This window comes from Microcaecilia unicolor, chromosome 8 (assembly GCF_901765095.1).
Source record: "Microcaecilia unicolor chromosome 8, aMicUni1.1, whole genome shotgun sequence".
Taxonomy (NCBI): domain Eukaryota; kingdom Metazoa; phylum Chordata; class Amphibia; order Gymnophiona; family Siphonopidae; genus Microcaecilia; species Microcaecilia unicolor.
Genome location: NC_044038.1, coordinates 210,750,872 through 210,767,696, shown reverse-complemented (window position 1 = coordinate 210,767,696; position 16,825 = coordinate 210,750,872). Strand labels below are relative to the sequence as shown.

The 16,825-nt window shown below is 45.9% G+C and overlaps 1 protein-coding gene across 1 annotated transcript in view; it reads left to right on the top strand.

Moving 5' to 3' along the window:
- CASS4 (Cas scaffold protein family member 4) overlaps positions 1 to 16,615 on the top strand; it is a 153,748-nt gene extending 137,133 nt beyond the window's left edge. Inside the window, exons 6-8 of the mRNA XM_030212640.1 lie at positions 3,198 to 3,275; positions 6,344 to 6,424; positions 15,661 to 16,615. Of these exons, the coding sequence (XP_030068500.1) occupies positions 3,198 to 3,275; positions 6,344 to 6,424; positions 15,661 to 16,071 (570 nt within the window). The 3' untranslated portion in view covers positions 16,072 to 16,615. The remainder of the gene's footprint in view (positions 1 to 3,197; positions 3,276 to 6,343; positions 6,425 to 15,660) is intronic.
- Positions 16,616 to 16,825: the final 210 nt, after the last annotated feature.

Sequence of the window (16,825 nt, the reverse complement as noted above, 5' to 3'; positions counted from 1 at the left end):
GGGAGCTGTTCCTGGGTTGGGAAGGCTGGTGCAGTGTGTGGTCTGAGGTGCAAGAGAAGAGATGTCCCCACCCCCCCAAATCAGTCATGAATCCCAATTCACCCTTGTGTTTTATGAAGCCAGTAACTAACACTGCCCTATGGATACCTACCTGAGTCTGCCTATGCCGCTACCACAGTCATCTTTCTTCACTATGAACCAGTGTAATCACTCTGAGAGGTATCAAACTTACTGGGCCAGCATCGTGCTTTCTTGACCGGTTACAGCCAGTTGGTGAGCAAGTTATTGAGTGGGAGATGCACAAAGGGGCTCTGCGGGCTTTTTACCATTTGCAGCAGCAGACAACAGGAATCACATGCTAATGTATTTAAATGTTTTAGAATTCAAATGTGGATTCTAAGGGATGCACAACCATTCCCGAGCAATGCACAGACAGGGCCCCCACCTTTAGCGACAGAAATTTTACGAGAGGTCTGGAGCAGCCATAGCAGATCCTATCTGGGGGGGTTATGACTTTAGAACACCTGTCAAATCAGGAAACTTCTACATTTTGTAACAGCAGCAGTCACTTTTCTATCTATGCTGTATTTATCATCATGTCCACGTGTAATGGGGACCAACAAAATCCTGCTCCAGCCCAGCCAAAACTAAACAAAGCAAAAGCCAAGAGGATGGGAACTGCAACCCTATCTAGCTTATTTTCGAAAGGGAAGGACGCCTGTCTTCCGACACAGAAGCTTAGCTGAAATTGGGTGACGGGGGGAAGAGGGGTTGGTGGTTGAGAGGCTAGGATAGGGGAGGGCAGACTTATACGGGGTCTGTGCCAGAGCCGGTGATGGGAGGCGGGACTGGTGGTTGGGAGGCGGAAAATACTGCTGGACAGACTTATACAGTCTGTGCCCTGAAAAAGACAGGTACAAATCAAGGTAAGGTATACACATATGAGTTTATCGACTAGATGGACCGTGCAGGTCTTTTTCTTCCGTCATCTACTATGTTACTATGACACAAATCGGGAGATGGGCGTCCTTCTCCCGAGGTCGCTCAAATCGGCATAATCGAAATTCGAATTTTTTTGCGTCCTCAACTGCTTTCCGTCGCGGGGATGACCAAAGTTCACAGGAGCGTGTCGGCAGTGTATTGAAGGCGGGACGGGGGCGTAGTTAAGAGATGGGCGTCCTCGGCTGATAATGGAAAAAAGAAGGGAGTCCCTCACGAGCATTTGGTCGACTTTACTTGGTCCCTTTTTTTTCACGTCCAAGCCTCGAAAAGGTGCCCGAACTGACCAGATGACCACTGGAGGGAATCGGGGATGCCCTCCCCTTACTCCCCCAGTGGTCATCAACCCCCTCACACCCTAAAAAAAAATAAAAAAACATTTTTCCAGCCTCTATGCCAACCTCAAATGTCATACCCAGCTCCATCACAGCAGTATGCAGGTCCCTGGAGCAGTTTTAGTGGGTGCAGTGCACTCCAGGAAGGCGGACCCAGGCCCACCCCCACCCCCACCCCCAACCTGTTACACTTGTGGTGGTGAATGTGAGCCCTCCAAAACCCACCCGAAACCCACTGTACCCACATGTAGGTGCCCCCCTTCATCCCTAAGGGCTATGGGAGCAATTTGTGAAGTCCACTGCAGTGCCCCCTGGGGTCCCTGGTTGGTGTCCTGGCATATGAGGAGGACCAGTGCACTACGAATGCTGGCTCCCCCACGACCAAAGGGCTTGGATTTGGTCAATTTTGAGAGGGGCGTCCTCGGTTTCCATTATGGCCGAAAACCGGGGACGACCATCTCTAAGGCTGACCATCTCTACGGTCGACCTAAATGTTGAGATTTGGGCGTCCCCGACTGCATTATCGAAACGAAAGATGGACATCCATCTTGTTTCGATAATATGGGTTTCCCTGCCCCTTCGCCGGAACGTCCTTAGAGAATGACTCCCTTAGAGATGGTCGTCCCCGTTCGATTATGCCCCTCTATGTCTTATCACTTGCTGCTGAAAGAGAAGGGTGAAACAGGAGAATCGCAAAATCTGCAACTTGCTGAAAGCTAGCCCTTTACAGCCCAGCTCCTACTTAAGCCCATTCCCCGTGCTGCAGTCTCACCGTTAATTGTCTACACGTATCCCATCACGGGCCAGGCGAGGAGGGCAAGAGCTCACAGCTCACTCCAGCAGTTTTGAAAAAAAAAAAAAACTTACCCACGGCTTTCATACATGCAGCTTGTATGCATGTATGAAAGCTTTGGGTAGCACATTGAACATGCGCAGAGGAGACTGTTCTGCGCACGTGCAGCTTAGCGACTGGCTTTTTCCCTACAGAACTGCTCGCTGATTTTGCGAACAGCTCATTTGCATGCAATTTTTTTTTTTTTTTTGTGCATCGCTCACTATTTCCACCTTGGTAATTTTTACCAATGTGGAAATAGCGAGCGGTGCTTTACAGGGACTTTTGTGCATCAGCCCCTGAGCCAGAAGGTCCCTCTTAAATGATGCACTGGTATTCCTGTGTCATTAAACAGCAATGACATATTAAAGGATGGCAGCTGTGGATGGATCTGCATAAGCGTTGGGCCATGGGAGAGGTTTCACATGCTGTTTATGATAATTTTACTGATGCTAGGTGGCAGGCCAAACATATTGCTAAAATACTGCTAAAGAAAAAATGTATGCAAAATGAATTATGTCTGAATTACTATTAAGTTGCACTGATAAATCAGACAGACATTTGGTGGCCAAGCCATTAAAATTCTTTCTTCCATAGACACAGAATAGGAGAAAAAGCCTTTGTGATTCATGCCCTCAGTCTGCTTGATTAATCTAAATCTTGATACATTCTTCTTCTTTTTTAAAAAATCAAACATACCCCTCAAAAATCACAGCAAAACTGCAGCACCAACTTCCATTTCCCCCCCCCCCCCCAAAAAAAAAAAAAGATTAACATCTGATGATATCATTATATTTCAGTGTATAACATCTGTGATGACATCAGTGGTGCAATAGTTTATGTCATTAAAGTGAAGCAAAAGCAGCATCCTTAAATTTAAAAGCCAAAGTACAGTATTACATTTCCATACTTTGGTAATGCTATTATTATTACAATTATCATTTCTATAATGCTACTGGTTGTAATGCACATGGAATCTCTTGGCTTATGTGTATCAAATACAGCATCAACTCCTAGATTTTATTTTTCAGAAAAAAGATGAGATTGTGAAAAAGCTGACTCCATTGTTGCATAAGGATGAAGCAAAGAAGTCAGCGACTGATGGAAAGGTACAAATATTCAAATATCTAGCAGGTGCCACAAACACACCAGATGGAAACATTTTCCCCAGAATAGAAAGTTCAAGGACAATGGGGTCATTGAAGGAAGCAAAAGGGGGAAGCTGAGAGAAAATGTGAGAAAATCAAAAGGTTGGTAGGCAACTGAAAGAAACCTCCAGCAGAAGTTAGATGAGCAACAGCAGAAGTAGAGTTCAAATAAATAATTTAGGAGTCCTTTAGGATTTAGCACGCGCTAAATGCCACGCATCCCATTATATATCTGTGGGCTGCATGGCAATACACACAGTAATTTGTTAGCGTTTGCTAAATCCATTAGCACACCTTCGGGGCCCTTTTACTAAGCCGCATAGCTGCCTACACTCGCCCAACATGCGCCAATTTGGATCTACTGCCTGGCTACCGCATGGCCTGGGTGATACGTATGCCGGAGACTATATTTTATTTTCTGTCGTGCGGCACTAATTGGATGGTAACTGGCATTGTATGCGTACTGATTACCGCCCGGTTAACTCATGAGACCTTACCGCTGTCAATGTATCTCAGGCCCAAAATGGATGTGCGCCAATTTTTACTTTGCCGCATGTCCATTTTCAGCCAAAAAAACCTCCCGCCTTTTTTGCAGGTGTGCTGAAAAATGGACCTGCGTGCGTCCAATACACATGTCTACACCAGCACAGGCCACTTTTCGACTTATTTTCCGTCAGAATCGTTATGCCCACACTAGCCCACTCCTCAAGTCACTTCACTGGCTCCCTGTCCGCTTCCGTATACAGTTCAAACTCCTCTTACTGACCTTTAAATGCATCCACTCTATGACCCCTCATTACCTCTCCTCTCTCATCTCTCCCTACACTCCTCCCCGTGAACTCCGCTCTCTGAACAAATCTCTCTTATCATCCCCTTCTCCTCCACCGCTAACTCCAGACTTCGTTCCTTTTATCTTGCGGCACTTTATGCCTGGAACGGTCTTCCCGAACCCATACATCTAGCTCCATCTCTACCTGTTTTGAAATCTATGCTGAAAGCTCACCTTTTCACTACTGCCTTTGGCTCCTAACCGCTACTCATTTGCCCTCCTCCTCCCCTGTTCCTCTTTACCCTGTATTTCCCTTGCCCCTATTGTCTTGTCTGTCTGTTTTATCTAGATTGTCAGCTCTTTGAGCAGGGACTGTCTCTCTATGTCAGGTGTTCAGTGCTGCGTGCGTCTGGTAGCGCTATATGAATGCTATTAGTAGTAAGTAGTAAAAGGACCCCTTAATGATGTAAATGGCACAAAGACAAAGCAGTGAAAACGCCCAGACAAAAGGTAAATGGAGGTTACATCAAAAACACCTCATTCATGAACTATGGGTATCAGAATAATTCTAAAAGTCAAAAATGACAATGTTATAAAAAGATGCTGTACTTTATATAAAGATTTAACCAAAAAATATAATTATGAAGAAAAAAATTGGCATAAAACTAATGTTCCTTTTAAGAACTGAGTTATATGACCAAATATTTTTCTTCACCAAACCAAGCAAAAGACTGAGTTGATGTGAGCAAACTTTTTCCGTTACATTACCTTGTGAGCACTTCTTACAGATACAAACACATACGTAAACATTCACAGGGAGGTTGGAATGAATTTCATGAGCTGCGTGTTTTCCCTACTTGTTCGCCTGTAGTTTAACTATGTTCACAGCTACTCTGAATTTTCCTCAGCCACTGGATATTTAGTTCAGCTCAGAGGGGACATGGCTCTCCCTGTAGGAGCATCACTTTTTAAAAAAAAGTGGGGGGGATAGTAGAGGCATCTTTGAATGGAGCTGAGAAGAACCCCTTCACTGTCTACCAGCTGCCTCCCCCAGTACATCTGTTACTGGTGATATTATGCATACTACATGCACCCCTGGGAATTATGTACCAAAAAAATCAAAATAAGGATCAGCAAAATAATACAAAATATTAAACAAAATAGTATTTGCAGTATTCTGGAAATATATGCAGATACCCTGCCCTATGGTAGCCATCAGGGCTGTTTACAATCTAATCACAAAGAATTTCCAAACTTACCTGGACAGGTTGTTTATACGTGTTACATCTAATGAACTCCATATGAAATGAAGGCTGCAAACGAAGGCTCCTGGTGCTGTAACTAAACAGAGGCTGGAAGCCCAAAGACACAAGAGAAAACTTCCTTCATTCTCCCCCCCCCCCCACCCGTCCCCCAAATTAAAGAAGCAACCGTTTACTTTTCCCAACAGAAAATAAAATAGTAATCATAATTTCTTAATTATACACAGATCAACACAGGGAAGATCCCTTATCTCTTATTTGTCCTGTTTGTCTGTCCTAATTATCATGTTCAAGTGTACAGCGCTGTGTACATCTAGTAGCGCTATAGAAATGATAAGTAGTATTTATTTATTTATTTATTGCATTTGTATCCCACATTTTCCCACCTTTTTGCGGGTTCAGTGTGGCTTACAATAGGAGTTAAATGTTGGAAATACAATTTGTTACATATTGGTTATGGATTATATCTTGCCTAGTTATGCGAAACATCTGTAGTACATCTGTGTCCCTTTTTTCTAAAGGGGTTCTCTTCCAAGAGTTACGCTTTATAAAGGTCCTGGCAGGATGTGTGAATAGACAGACAAGATGGGCCATACCATCCTATTTGGTGATGTAGTCTTTCAGTTGGAGTCAGATCACAAACCTAAGCATTCTTGGGTAAAGTACGAAAATATGGTGATTCTCAAAGGGCTGATATAGCCCACAACTTAAAGCTTAAAAGCTGTATTTTTGGTTTTGACTGGATATTGGGTTTCCAGGGCTTTGGCTTACCTATTCTCACTTCCTTTTCGTTTGTTTTTCAGTGTGATTTGTTACACTCTTTTGATTTTATTGTATTTTTAATTTACCATTAACCATTTTGGGTGTTTTTGCTAAGGAAGGCAGTGTAAAAATATTTTAAATAAATTAAGAAAAAATGCAAATCTCAGTAATTAGTGGGGTTGTATGAATCAGTTTGTTGGTCTTCTTAAGCTGGAATAATTTTCTGCACTTTTCAGAAAACACCTGCTTTGGAAAAGATGCTGGAAAATCCTTCAAGTCAAGAAAAAGCCAGGAAGAAAGCAGTAGCACAATTGCAGGTACTTTATGCACACATTGGGGCGTAGCCACGGGCGGGCCTGGACGGGCCCAGGCCCAGCCACTTTTCCTTCAGGCCCGCCCACCCTAACAAGCCCCAACCCAAGTGAGGTGCCAATCTTTTCCTGCCTCTTTTGCCCGCTCTCCCCGTCCGCGTGGTCTGGTCATTTTTACTCCCTGAAGCGCCGTTCTCCCTCCAGCACCGGCGATTCCCATAGCCTTCTGCCAGTGTGCGTCGTCAGGGACGGGGCCTCTCCTTAGGCGCATCCCGCCTACTCTGCAAAGGTGGGACGCACCTGAGGAGAGGCCCCGCCCCCGATGACGCACGCTGGCAGAAGGCTATGGGAATCGCCAGTGCTGGAGGGAGAACGGCGCTTCAGGGAGTAAAAATGACCAGACCACGCGGACGGGGAGAGCGGGCAGAAGAGCAGGAGAAACGCAAAACTCGGGAGGGGATGGCGAAGGGAGAAAGTGCTGCCCAGGTAGGCCAAGGAGGGAGAGAGACGCAGATGCCTGGGGGGGGGGGGGGGAGGGAACGAACGAATGGCCCACCCAGGTTAATTTGGGGCTCATCCAAAATGGCAGGTCTGGCTACGCTCCTGGCACACAAGCTTTTCATCATTTATGGTGGTAATCTGAGCACAGGTCTTTGTACTCCCACAGAATGCTTTATTCTTTTATAGTTTATTGTTGCTATTGCTTTGGTATTGCATATTTTATTGTTAATAGATTATTATAGTTGCATAGCCATGGGGGGGGGCCCACACTTTGGGCTAATGGCCCCCTCCAAACCTGCAGCACCATTTAAACGGCTGGCGGGGATGCCGAACCCCCATCAGCCAAAGAAATTTGCTGCCATGTCTTCAGTCGCCAACGCTGGGATTCCTTGTGCATGCTCAATTCATGCTAGCACTGAGCATGTGTGAGGAGTCCCAGCGTTGACAGCTTGAAGGCATGTCGTTGGCTTGCTCTTTACTGCAGTGGCATGAGGAGCATTTTCAAAAGGACGTCCAAATCAGAATAGAGACATCCAGCTCATAACATCCAAGATGGACGTCTATCCCACATGTATATTCAAACAGGTAGTTCATCAGGAGCTCCTGTTCAAAAATACGTGAGATGCATGCCCGTGTGCTGAGGACGTCCATCATGAGCAGCCATTTTACAAATTAGAATGTCCAACATATGACTGGGGAAAAAAGACAGGGACAAGGACGTCTGTCTGGCAGTATTCTTAGAAGAACGGCCACATAGACATCCCCACAGAGCAGAGGGGCAGCCTAGTGGTTAGTGTAGTGGACTTTAAACCAAAGAACCCAGGTTCAAATCCTACTTTAACTCTTTTAGGGGTCCTTTTACAAAGCTGTGTTAAAAAGTGGCTTGCGGTAGCGTAGATGCGGGTTTTGGGCGTGTGCTGAAATAGTTTTCTGTGCACATACTAAAAGTGCATTTTTAAAATTTTCCCCGAAAATGGACGTGCGGCAAAATTAATCAATCCATTTTGGGTGTCTGATCTTACCGCCAGCCATAGACCTAGCGGTAAGGAACCTGCGCGGTAACGACCTGCTTGCGTCAGCTAAGCACTGCAGAAAATAAAAAATATTTTTCAGACACACATAACGGACGCAAGCCAAAAATGAAACTACCGCAACAGCCACGTGGTAATCGGGCGGTAAGTTCATTTTGACGCGCGTTGGGTGCACGTAGATGCTTACGCGGCTTAGTAAAAGCGGTCCTTATTTTGTAATTGTGAGCCCTTCAGGAACATAAAAATACCTACTGCACCTGAATGTTCACCACTTCAATAGCCTTCAAGCTTGCAGGTGGCTTATATATTTAGGTACAGTAGGTATATTCCTGTTTCTGGAGGGCTCACGATACAACAAGAAAAAGAATTTAGGACTTGAACCTGGGTCCTTTGCTTTAAAGCCACTACGCTAACCACTAGGCTACTCCTCAAGCTTGGTTCCTGCTTTATTAAGTATGTCCATAATACCTGAAGCTGTCATAGAGCCTGGTATCTCCTTTCAGTTTCACTTTCAAGGCAGTGGCGTAGCTTGGTTGGTCGCAGGGGGAGCGGTCGCTCCCCTAAACAGCTGTTTAGAAAAAATGGCGCCTATGCGCCTCAAGCCAATAAATACTTTTTTTTCTGCTCCCTCCCTCCTGAGTCTTTAATCTTTTCCTCTCTCTTCTGCCCGCGCTCTCCCGTCCGCGTGGTCACTTTTACTTCCCTGAAGCGTTCTCCCTCTGGCACCGGCGATTCACAGTCAGCCTTCTGCCAGCGTCGGGGCCTCTCCTCAGGCGCGTCCCACCTCTGCGGAAAACAGGAAGTTGCTTAGAGTAGGCGAGACGTGCCTGAGGAGAGGCCCCGATGCTGGCAGAAGGCTGACTGTGAATCGATTCGCCGGTGCAGGAGGGAGAAGGCTTCAGGGAAGTAAAAAGTGACCATGCAGATGGGAAAGACGGGCAGACGAGAGGGTGAAGCTAATTTGGGTAATCTGTCTCCACCCCCCCCCCCCCCCCGCGCAGCTGTTGTTGTTCAAAACAAGCAAACTTATGTTCTGCTGCATACATGTTGTCGTTCTTTATTGCTGGTCCATCTGTAATAATGCTAAAGCTGTTTCAGTTTGAGGGGAATAATCGAACGTCGCCGGCGAAATAAATCGCCGGCGATCTATTTTGGTGGCGGCGCAACAGCTGGCCGGAACCGTATTTTCAAAAAAGATGGCCAGCCATCTTTTTTTTCGATAATACGGTTTGGCCCGGCGAAATGCCTTGGATTTCGCCGGGTTTGAGATCGCCAGTTTTGTTTTTCCACGATAATGGAAAAACTGCCGGCGATCTCAAACCTGGCGAAATCCAAGGCATTTGGCCGTGGGAGGAGCCAGCATTTGTAGTGCAATGGTCCCCCTCACATGCCAGGACACCAACCGGGCACCCTAGGGGGCACTTCAAACATCTTTTATAAACAACCAAATTAGCTTCCAGGTGCATAGCACCCTTCCCTTGTGTGCTGAGTCCCCCAAATCCCCCCCAAAACCCACTGCCCACAAGTGTGCACCATTACCCTAGCCCTAAGGGCTGAAGGGGGCACCTACATGTGGGTACAGTGGGTTTTGGGGGGTTTGGGAGGGCTCAACATTACCCACCACAAGTGGAACAGGTAGGGGGGGGGGATGGGCCTGGCTCTGCCTTTCTGCAGTCCACTGCAACCAACAACAACTGTTCCAGGGACCTGCATACTGCTGTCAGGGTGCTGGGTATGGCATTTGAGGCTGGCATACAGACTGGCAAAAAAGGTTTGTATTTTAATAATTTTAGTGTGGGAGGGGGTTGGCGACCACTGGGGGAGTAAGGGGAGGTCATCCCCCATTCCCTCCAGTGGTCATCTGGTCAGTTGGGGCACCTTTTTGAGGCTTGGTCGTGAAAATAAAAGGACCAAGTAAACCCGGCGAAATACTGCTTATCGCCGAGTTTTATTTTTCCATTATCCGCAAAAGCCGGCCATCTGGTAGCCACGCCCAAGCCTGCCCATGTCCGGCCTTCGCTTCGCCGCCAACACGCCCCTTTCAACTTTCGCCGGCGAGGCGAAGGGAAAGCAGCGAAGCTATCACAAATGTAGCTTTCGATTATACGCTTTTCGCCGCTTTTGCGAAATCGCCGGCCATATCCCGATTTGCGTCGGGAAATAGCCGGCGATTACTTTCGATTATAAGCTGGTTGGATAGATAGTGCCTTAAAAGCTGGAGGAGTAAAGAAATAAAAGTTGAATATTATTATTATTATTTATTGCATTTGTATCCCACATTTTAACAACATCAAAAATTATTAATGCTGGTAGAAAAAGCAATTATAAACTCTAGTTTGTGCTCATTTTTCTTCACTGTTCTTCTATACAGATGTCCAGATTTCAGTGAGGCTATCCTGTTTCCTGATGGGTTCATTTTAATTGTTGTTGTAATCTGCCTTGGGAAGCCTGTTGTTAGTTATAAAGATGATAGAATATACTGAAATTAAATGGAAGTAGAATTAAACTCTCCTTTCATTGGGGCACATGGAATCACATCTTCATCTGTGTTGTAGAAGGGTACCTTTTAGATACACAAATGGATTATTCTGTTTTGAACGTGTTTCAGGGGCAAGCGGTTTTATAAGTCAAAATAAAATTAAATATTTTGTTTCATGCAGATCTCTTTTGTTTAAATATAAATGGGCTATAAGCCTATAATGCAGTCCATTTGTTTTCTTATATTTTGTTCTTATGATGACTTATACTGTGCCAAAGCTGAAAACTCTTATCTGGTCGATAATAAAAGGAACACTATCCACCCTAACAACGTTGTTTTGTGGCTGAACATGAGGAATTGTGATATTGAATAAATAAGTGTTTGTTTGTGTCCCTAGTCATGCATCCTACGTTTATATAATCCTTTCAAGAAATCCAGTTAATTGTTTAACATTAGTGGAACATAGCCACAGAGGCATGGCATGGTTGCATTTTTAATATGGTAATACTAGGGCCCAGCTAAGGAACAAGTTATTTTGAGTTAGTCTTCACTGGACCAAACTTGCTTTCCTTGTGCCATCACTATCCAGCAGGATAGGCAGTGTCTTGAAACGTGGAGGATAAAGGATTTTTATTTTTACATTTATATCACACATTATCCCAAGCAAAGTCGGATGTGAAGCGTCTGTTCACGCTTTCCAAAAATACTAGGACCAGGGGGCATGCGATGAAACTACAGGGTAGTAAATTTAAAACAAATCGGAGAAAATATTTCTTCACCCAACGCATAATTAAACTCTGGAATTCGTTGCCGGAGAATGTGGTGAAGGCGGTTAGCTTAGCAGAGTTTAAAAAGGGGTTAGACAGTTTCCTAAAGGACAAGTCCATAAACCACTACTAAATGGACTTGGGAAAAATCCACAATTCCAGGAATAACATGTATAGAATGATTGTACGTTTGGGAAGCTTGCCAGGTGCCCTTGGCCTGGATTGGCCGCTGTCGTGGACAGGATGCTGGGCTCGATGGGCCCTTGGTCTTTTCCCAGTGTGGCATTACTTATGTACTTATGTGGCTTACATATAACACATGCTAGAGTGTCCCTATATCCTGCCCCTCTAAATGACACACTAATTACGATTTATAACAAATTACTACTCTTCCTATGAAAAGTTATTCTGTTATTATACTTCTTCTGTGTACATCCGTATACTGCCCAAATCGACGTTTGAAAATATAAGTGAGATTAAATACAAATGCTACCAATAATAAAGAGTGATAACGTGGATGCAGCAACTCATAGGTTTGCTTGCTTTCTTTTGAGAGTACGGCGATGACAGCTGTGTGGGGAAGGGGAAACTGAGACTGGCCTAATTGGTTTTAACATTTTGACATCACTTGGTCTCCTGACTATTAAAACCTTCTTGCAGCTGCCAGAGGATGGACCATGGGAGCAGGCCAGGGAGATATGTGGCCCTAAGGAGGATGGGGAGCGCTGAAAGAGACGGGGAAGAAGGTTAACATGGGGAGAGAGAGAAGGATATAGTAAATGCTGGACAAGGAAGGAAAAGGACACAGAGTCAGTACTGGACAGGGAGAGGGTAGGGACATTGGAAAGCAAAGAGGCAATGCTAGAAAAAGAAGAAATGGGGACACAGGGCACTATGGAAAAGGGGGAGAGATAGGGGCTCTACTGAAAAGGAGGGGGAAGGAGATAGGGACACAAAGAGGGCATTACTGGAAAGGGGAGGAGGAGATAGGGACACAGAGAGGGCACTACTGGAAAGGGGGAGGAGATAGGGACACAGAGAAGGCACTACTGGAAAGGGGAGGAGATAGGGACACTACTGAAAAGGGGAGGAGGAGATAGAGGGGCACCACTGGAAGGGGGATATGGGGGACAATGGTGAAAAAGGGGGGAGATGGGGACACAGAAAGGGCAGTTGCTGAACTTGGGAGTAGGATAGGGACAAGGGACACAGAAAGAAGATGCTGGACAGGATAAATAGTGGTGCAGAGGGAAAAAGGATGGTGCACTTGGAGGCAGATGTAGAGAAGGAAAGGAAGAAGACAAGAGGTGAGAGAAGAAATGGAAAGACCAACCTGGAAAAGAATTTGTAAGGCTGGCTCATGGAACATGAAAAAAAAACTGGGACCATCCAAATTCCCAGACAACAAAAGTAGAAAAAATTATTTTTATTTAATACTTTGTAAGGACTGAGATGTACGTACCTGCTTTGTAAAATGTACATTTTTTCTAATTTTATTTTGCAAAGTACAGGAGAAAATGCATTTCTGTCTCTTTTTTTAACCAGTATTGCACTGTTTAGAGTCTGGCTTCCTTGGGCGGGTGGGGGGGGGGGGTCCTCTATTTCATTTTTTTTTTGTGGCTCCCTATTCTGCATTAGATTGGTAGCATGGAATGTTGTCACAATTTGGGTTTCTGCCAGGTGCTTGTGACCTGGATTGGCCACATTGGAAACAGGATACTGGGCTAGATGGACCATTGGTCTGACCCAGTATGGCTACTCTTATGTTATATATATGAGGGTCTGTCCATGTTCTGCATGTGTGACTGAGGTGAACGATTCTGCTAGCATGTAGTATCTGTGTAGGAATGTGTAACAGTGCAGCTTGTTCCAGTTTCCCAATAGTACTACTACTACTATAAATCATTTCTATAGCGCTACCAGTCGTAGGTTTATTGGTGCTCCAGAGCCCAGTGTAGTATATATAGCACTGTCTTCTGATAGGTGGGTTAAGGCTGTTATGGGGTAATACGTTTTGTGTTCTAGGGCAGTCCTGGAGTACCCCCTTGCCAGTCAGGTTTTCAGGCTATCCACAATAAATATGCATGACATTGATTTGCATATACTGCCTCCATTACAGGCAAATGTTTTCATGCAGACTCATTGTGGATAGCCTGAAAACCTGAATGGCAAGGGGGTACTCCAGGACCACCTAGGGAAACATTTCTCTAGGTCCCATTATAATATTTATAGCACTGTCTTTTCATAGGTGGGTTAGGGCTGTTATGGTGTGGTAAGTTTTCAGTAAAGGTTTTGGGTGTCTTTTTGCAGGGCCTTGTGTTATTTCACAAAGTGGGGCATAATCGAACGGGGCGCCCAAGTTTTCCTGGGGCCGTCCTTGCAGGACAACTCCGTGAAGGGCGTCCATCTTTCGTGTCGATAATATGATCAGGGACGCCCAAATCTCAACATTTAGGTTGACCTTAGAGATGGTCGTCCCCGGTTTTCGGCGATAATGGAAACCGAGGACGCCCATCTCAGAAATGACCAAATCCAAGCCATTTGGTCATGGGAGAAGCCAGCAGTCGTAGTGCACTGGTCCCCCTGGCATGCCAGGACACCAACCGTGCACCCTAGGGGGCACTGCAGTGGACTTCAGAAATTGCTCCCAGGTGCATAGCTCCCTTACCTTGGGTGCTGAGCCCCCCCCCCCCCAAAACCCACTCCCCACAACTGTACACCACTACCATAGCCCTAAGGGGTGAAGGGGAGGCACCTACATGTGGGTACAGTGGGTTTCAGTGGGTTTTGGAGGGCTCACATTTACCACCACAAGTGTAACAGGTAGGGGGGGATGGGCCTGGGTTTGCCTGCCTGAAGTGCACTGCACCCACTAAAACTGCTCCAGGGAACTGCATACTGCTGTCATGGAGCTGGGTATGACATTTGAGGTTGGCAAAAAAAAATGTTTAATTTTTAGGATGGGACGGGGTTGGTGACCACTGGGTGAGTAAGGGGAGGTCATCCCCAATTCCCTCCAGTGGTCATCTGGTCAGTTCGGGCACCTTTTCATGGCTTGGTCGCAAGAAAAAATGGACCAAGTAAAGTCGGCCAAGTGCTCATCAGGGACGCCCTTCTTTTTTCCATTATCAGCCGAGGACGCCTATCTCTTAATCATGCCCCAGCCCCGCCTTCGCTACGGTGTGGGGACGACCAAAGTTCACAGGGGCGTGTCAGAAGCACAGCGAAGGTGGGACTGGGGCGTGCCTAACACATGGGCGTTCTTGACCGATAATGGAAAAAAGAAGGGCGTCCCTGACGAGCACTTGGCCGACTTTACTTGGTCTTTTTTTGTTACGACCAAGCCTCAAAAAGGTGCCCGAACTGACCAGATGACCTCTGGAGGGAATCGGGGATGACCTCCCCTTACTCCCCCAGTGGTCACTAATCCCCTCCCACCCTCAAAAAAAACCTTTTAAAAATATTTTTTGCCAGCATCTATGCCAGCCTCAAATGTCATACCCAGCTCCATCACAGCAGTATGCAGGTCCCTGGAGCAATTTTAGTGGGTGCAGTGCACTTCAGGCAGGCGGACCCAGGCCCATTTACCACTTGTGGTGGTAAATGTGAGCCCTTCAAAACCCACCACAAACCCACTGTACCCATATATAGGTGCCCCCCTTTCACCCCTTAGGGCTATGGTAGTGGTGTACAGTTGTGGGTTTTGGGGGGGGGGGGGTTGTGGGGCTCAGCACACAAGGTAAGGGAGCTATGTGCCTGGGAGCAATTTATGAAGTCCACTGCAGTGCCCCCTAGGGTGCCCGGTTGGTGTCTTAGCATGTGAGGGGCACCCATGCACTACGACTGCTGGCTCCTCCCATGACCAAATGGCTTGCATTTGGTTTTTCGGGGACAACCTTCTCTAAGGACGGCCATCTCTAAAGTCAACTTAAATTTCGCGATTTGGGCGTCCCCGACCGTATTATCGAAACGAAAGATGGACGCCCATCTTGTTTTGATAATACGGGTTTCCCCGCCCCTTCACTGGGATGTCCTGCGAGGACGCCCTCAGGAAAACTTGGGCGCCCCTTTCGATTATGCCCCTCCATGTCTCTTAAATCCAGTGCAACTATTCAGAGCAGGGATTCTCAACCCAGTCCTCGGGGAATCCCAAGTCACTCTGGTTTTCAAGATATTCACAATGAATATGCATGAAAGATGTGCATTTATGGATTCCCTAGTATGCAAATCTGTCTCATGCTATTCATTGTGGATATCTGAAAAAACAGACTGGCTGAGAACTGGGCAGAGAAACCCTGCTCCAGAGGGTCACTATGAGTTGACACCAACTCAATAGTACTTAATAACAACAGTATTGTTAATAATGCTAACAGTTGATGGTGTGCTTTTTTATTTATTTTTTTTTACATTATTTTATAAACCACGTTGTTGATTATCATGACCTCTTGCTGTGTTACTTCCTAGGCCTCTTCTGCACCTATGATGAAAAAGAGCAAGGATGGTTCAACAGTGAAACACTCTCTGTCAGACCATGCCAGGTTATATTTTGGTGCGTTGCAGAAGGCTATCAATGTATTTAACAGCAGCTTAAGTAGCAAACAGCCACCTGAAATCTTCATAACTCAAAGCAAACTGATCATTATGGTAGGACAGAAGCTGGTAGACACTCTCTGTCGGGATGTTCAGGGAAACGATACCCGGAATGAAATCCTTCACTCTAGCAGTCAGCTCTGTAGCTTGCTGAAGAACCTTGCCCTAGCCACCAAAACAGCTGCAGTACAATATCCAAACCTGGAAGCCATGCAGGAACTGCAGGAGCGAGCCAACGTGCTGTCGGCAAAAACACAACAATTCAGAGCAATGATGGAGCAGTGACGAGAGCTCTCTCTACCCTTCAGCAATTTCAGGTCATTTCTTCACACCTGGCCAGTTTTGGGCTTTTTGGTAAAGCATGGTGAATCAGACTTCAGGGTTCTTGGCCCAGTGCTGCGATTAGCACTGTATGAAGCACCAAGCTAGTCCCTCTTCTCTTCAGTGCTGTCATAAGTTGAATAATAAGAACTATTAGACAGTATCCAGTCTTCAGTTCAAGATATTGATGTTATGAATAAAATACAGCTGTATGAGGGTTGTTTTTTTTTAACTATAGTTAGCGTTTCAATGCTAATTTTCCATATACATTTTTCTTTGCCAATATTCTTCTCTCAATTTCTTTGTTAATTTATTTTTTGTCAACATGAAGCCAAGTGTCAATATGTTTACCCCAACAGCTGGTGTAGAGTTTTTGGCGCTCACCGTCCGTTTTTGCTTTCAAGAAATTTAAAGGTAAGCGTACAGTTTATAAATTATGTGGAATAGGAGGCTATTTGATCATAACGTTCTGGGTAGGGTTACCATACGTCCGGATTTCCCCGGACATGTCCTCTTTTTGAGGGCATGTCCGGGGCGTCCGGCGGATTTTGCCCGCACCCACGTTTGTCTGGATTTCTGGACAAACGTGGGCGTGAAAAGACGCGTGCGTGCGGTGGGCGTGTGGGCGGGCGATCGGCGCCGTGGGTCTGGTGACCTGGTCTCCCGTCCCCTCCCCTTCCTTACCATGTTCCCTGGTGGTCTAGTGACATCTTCGGGG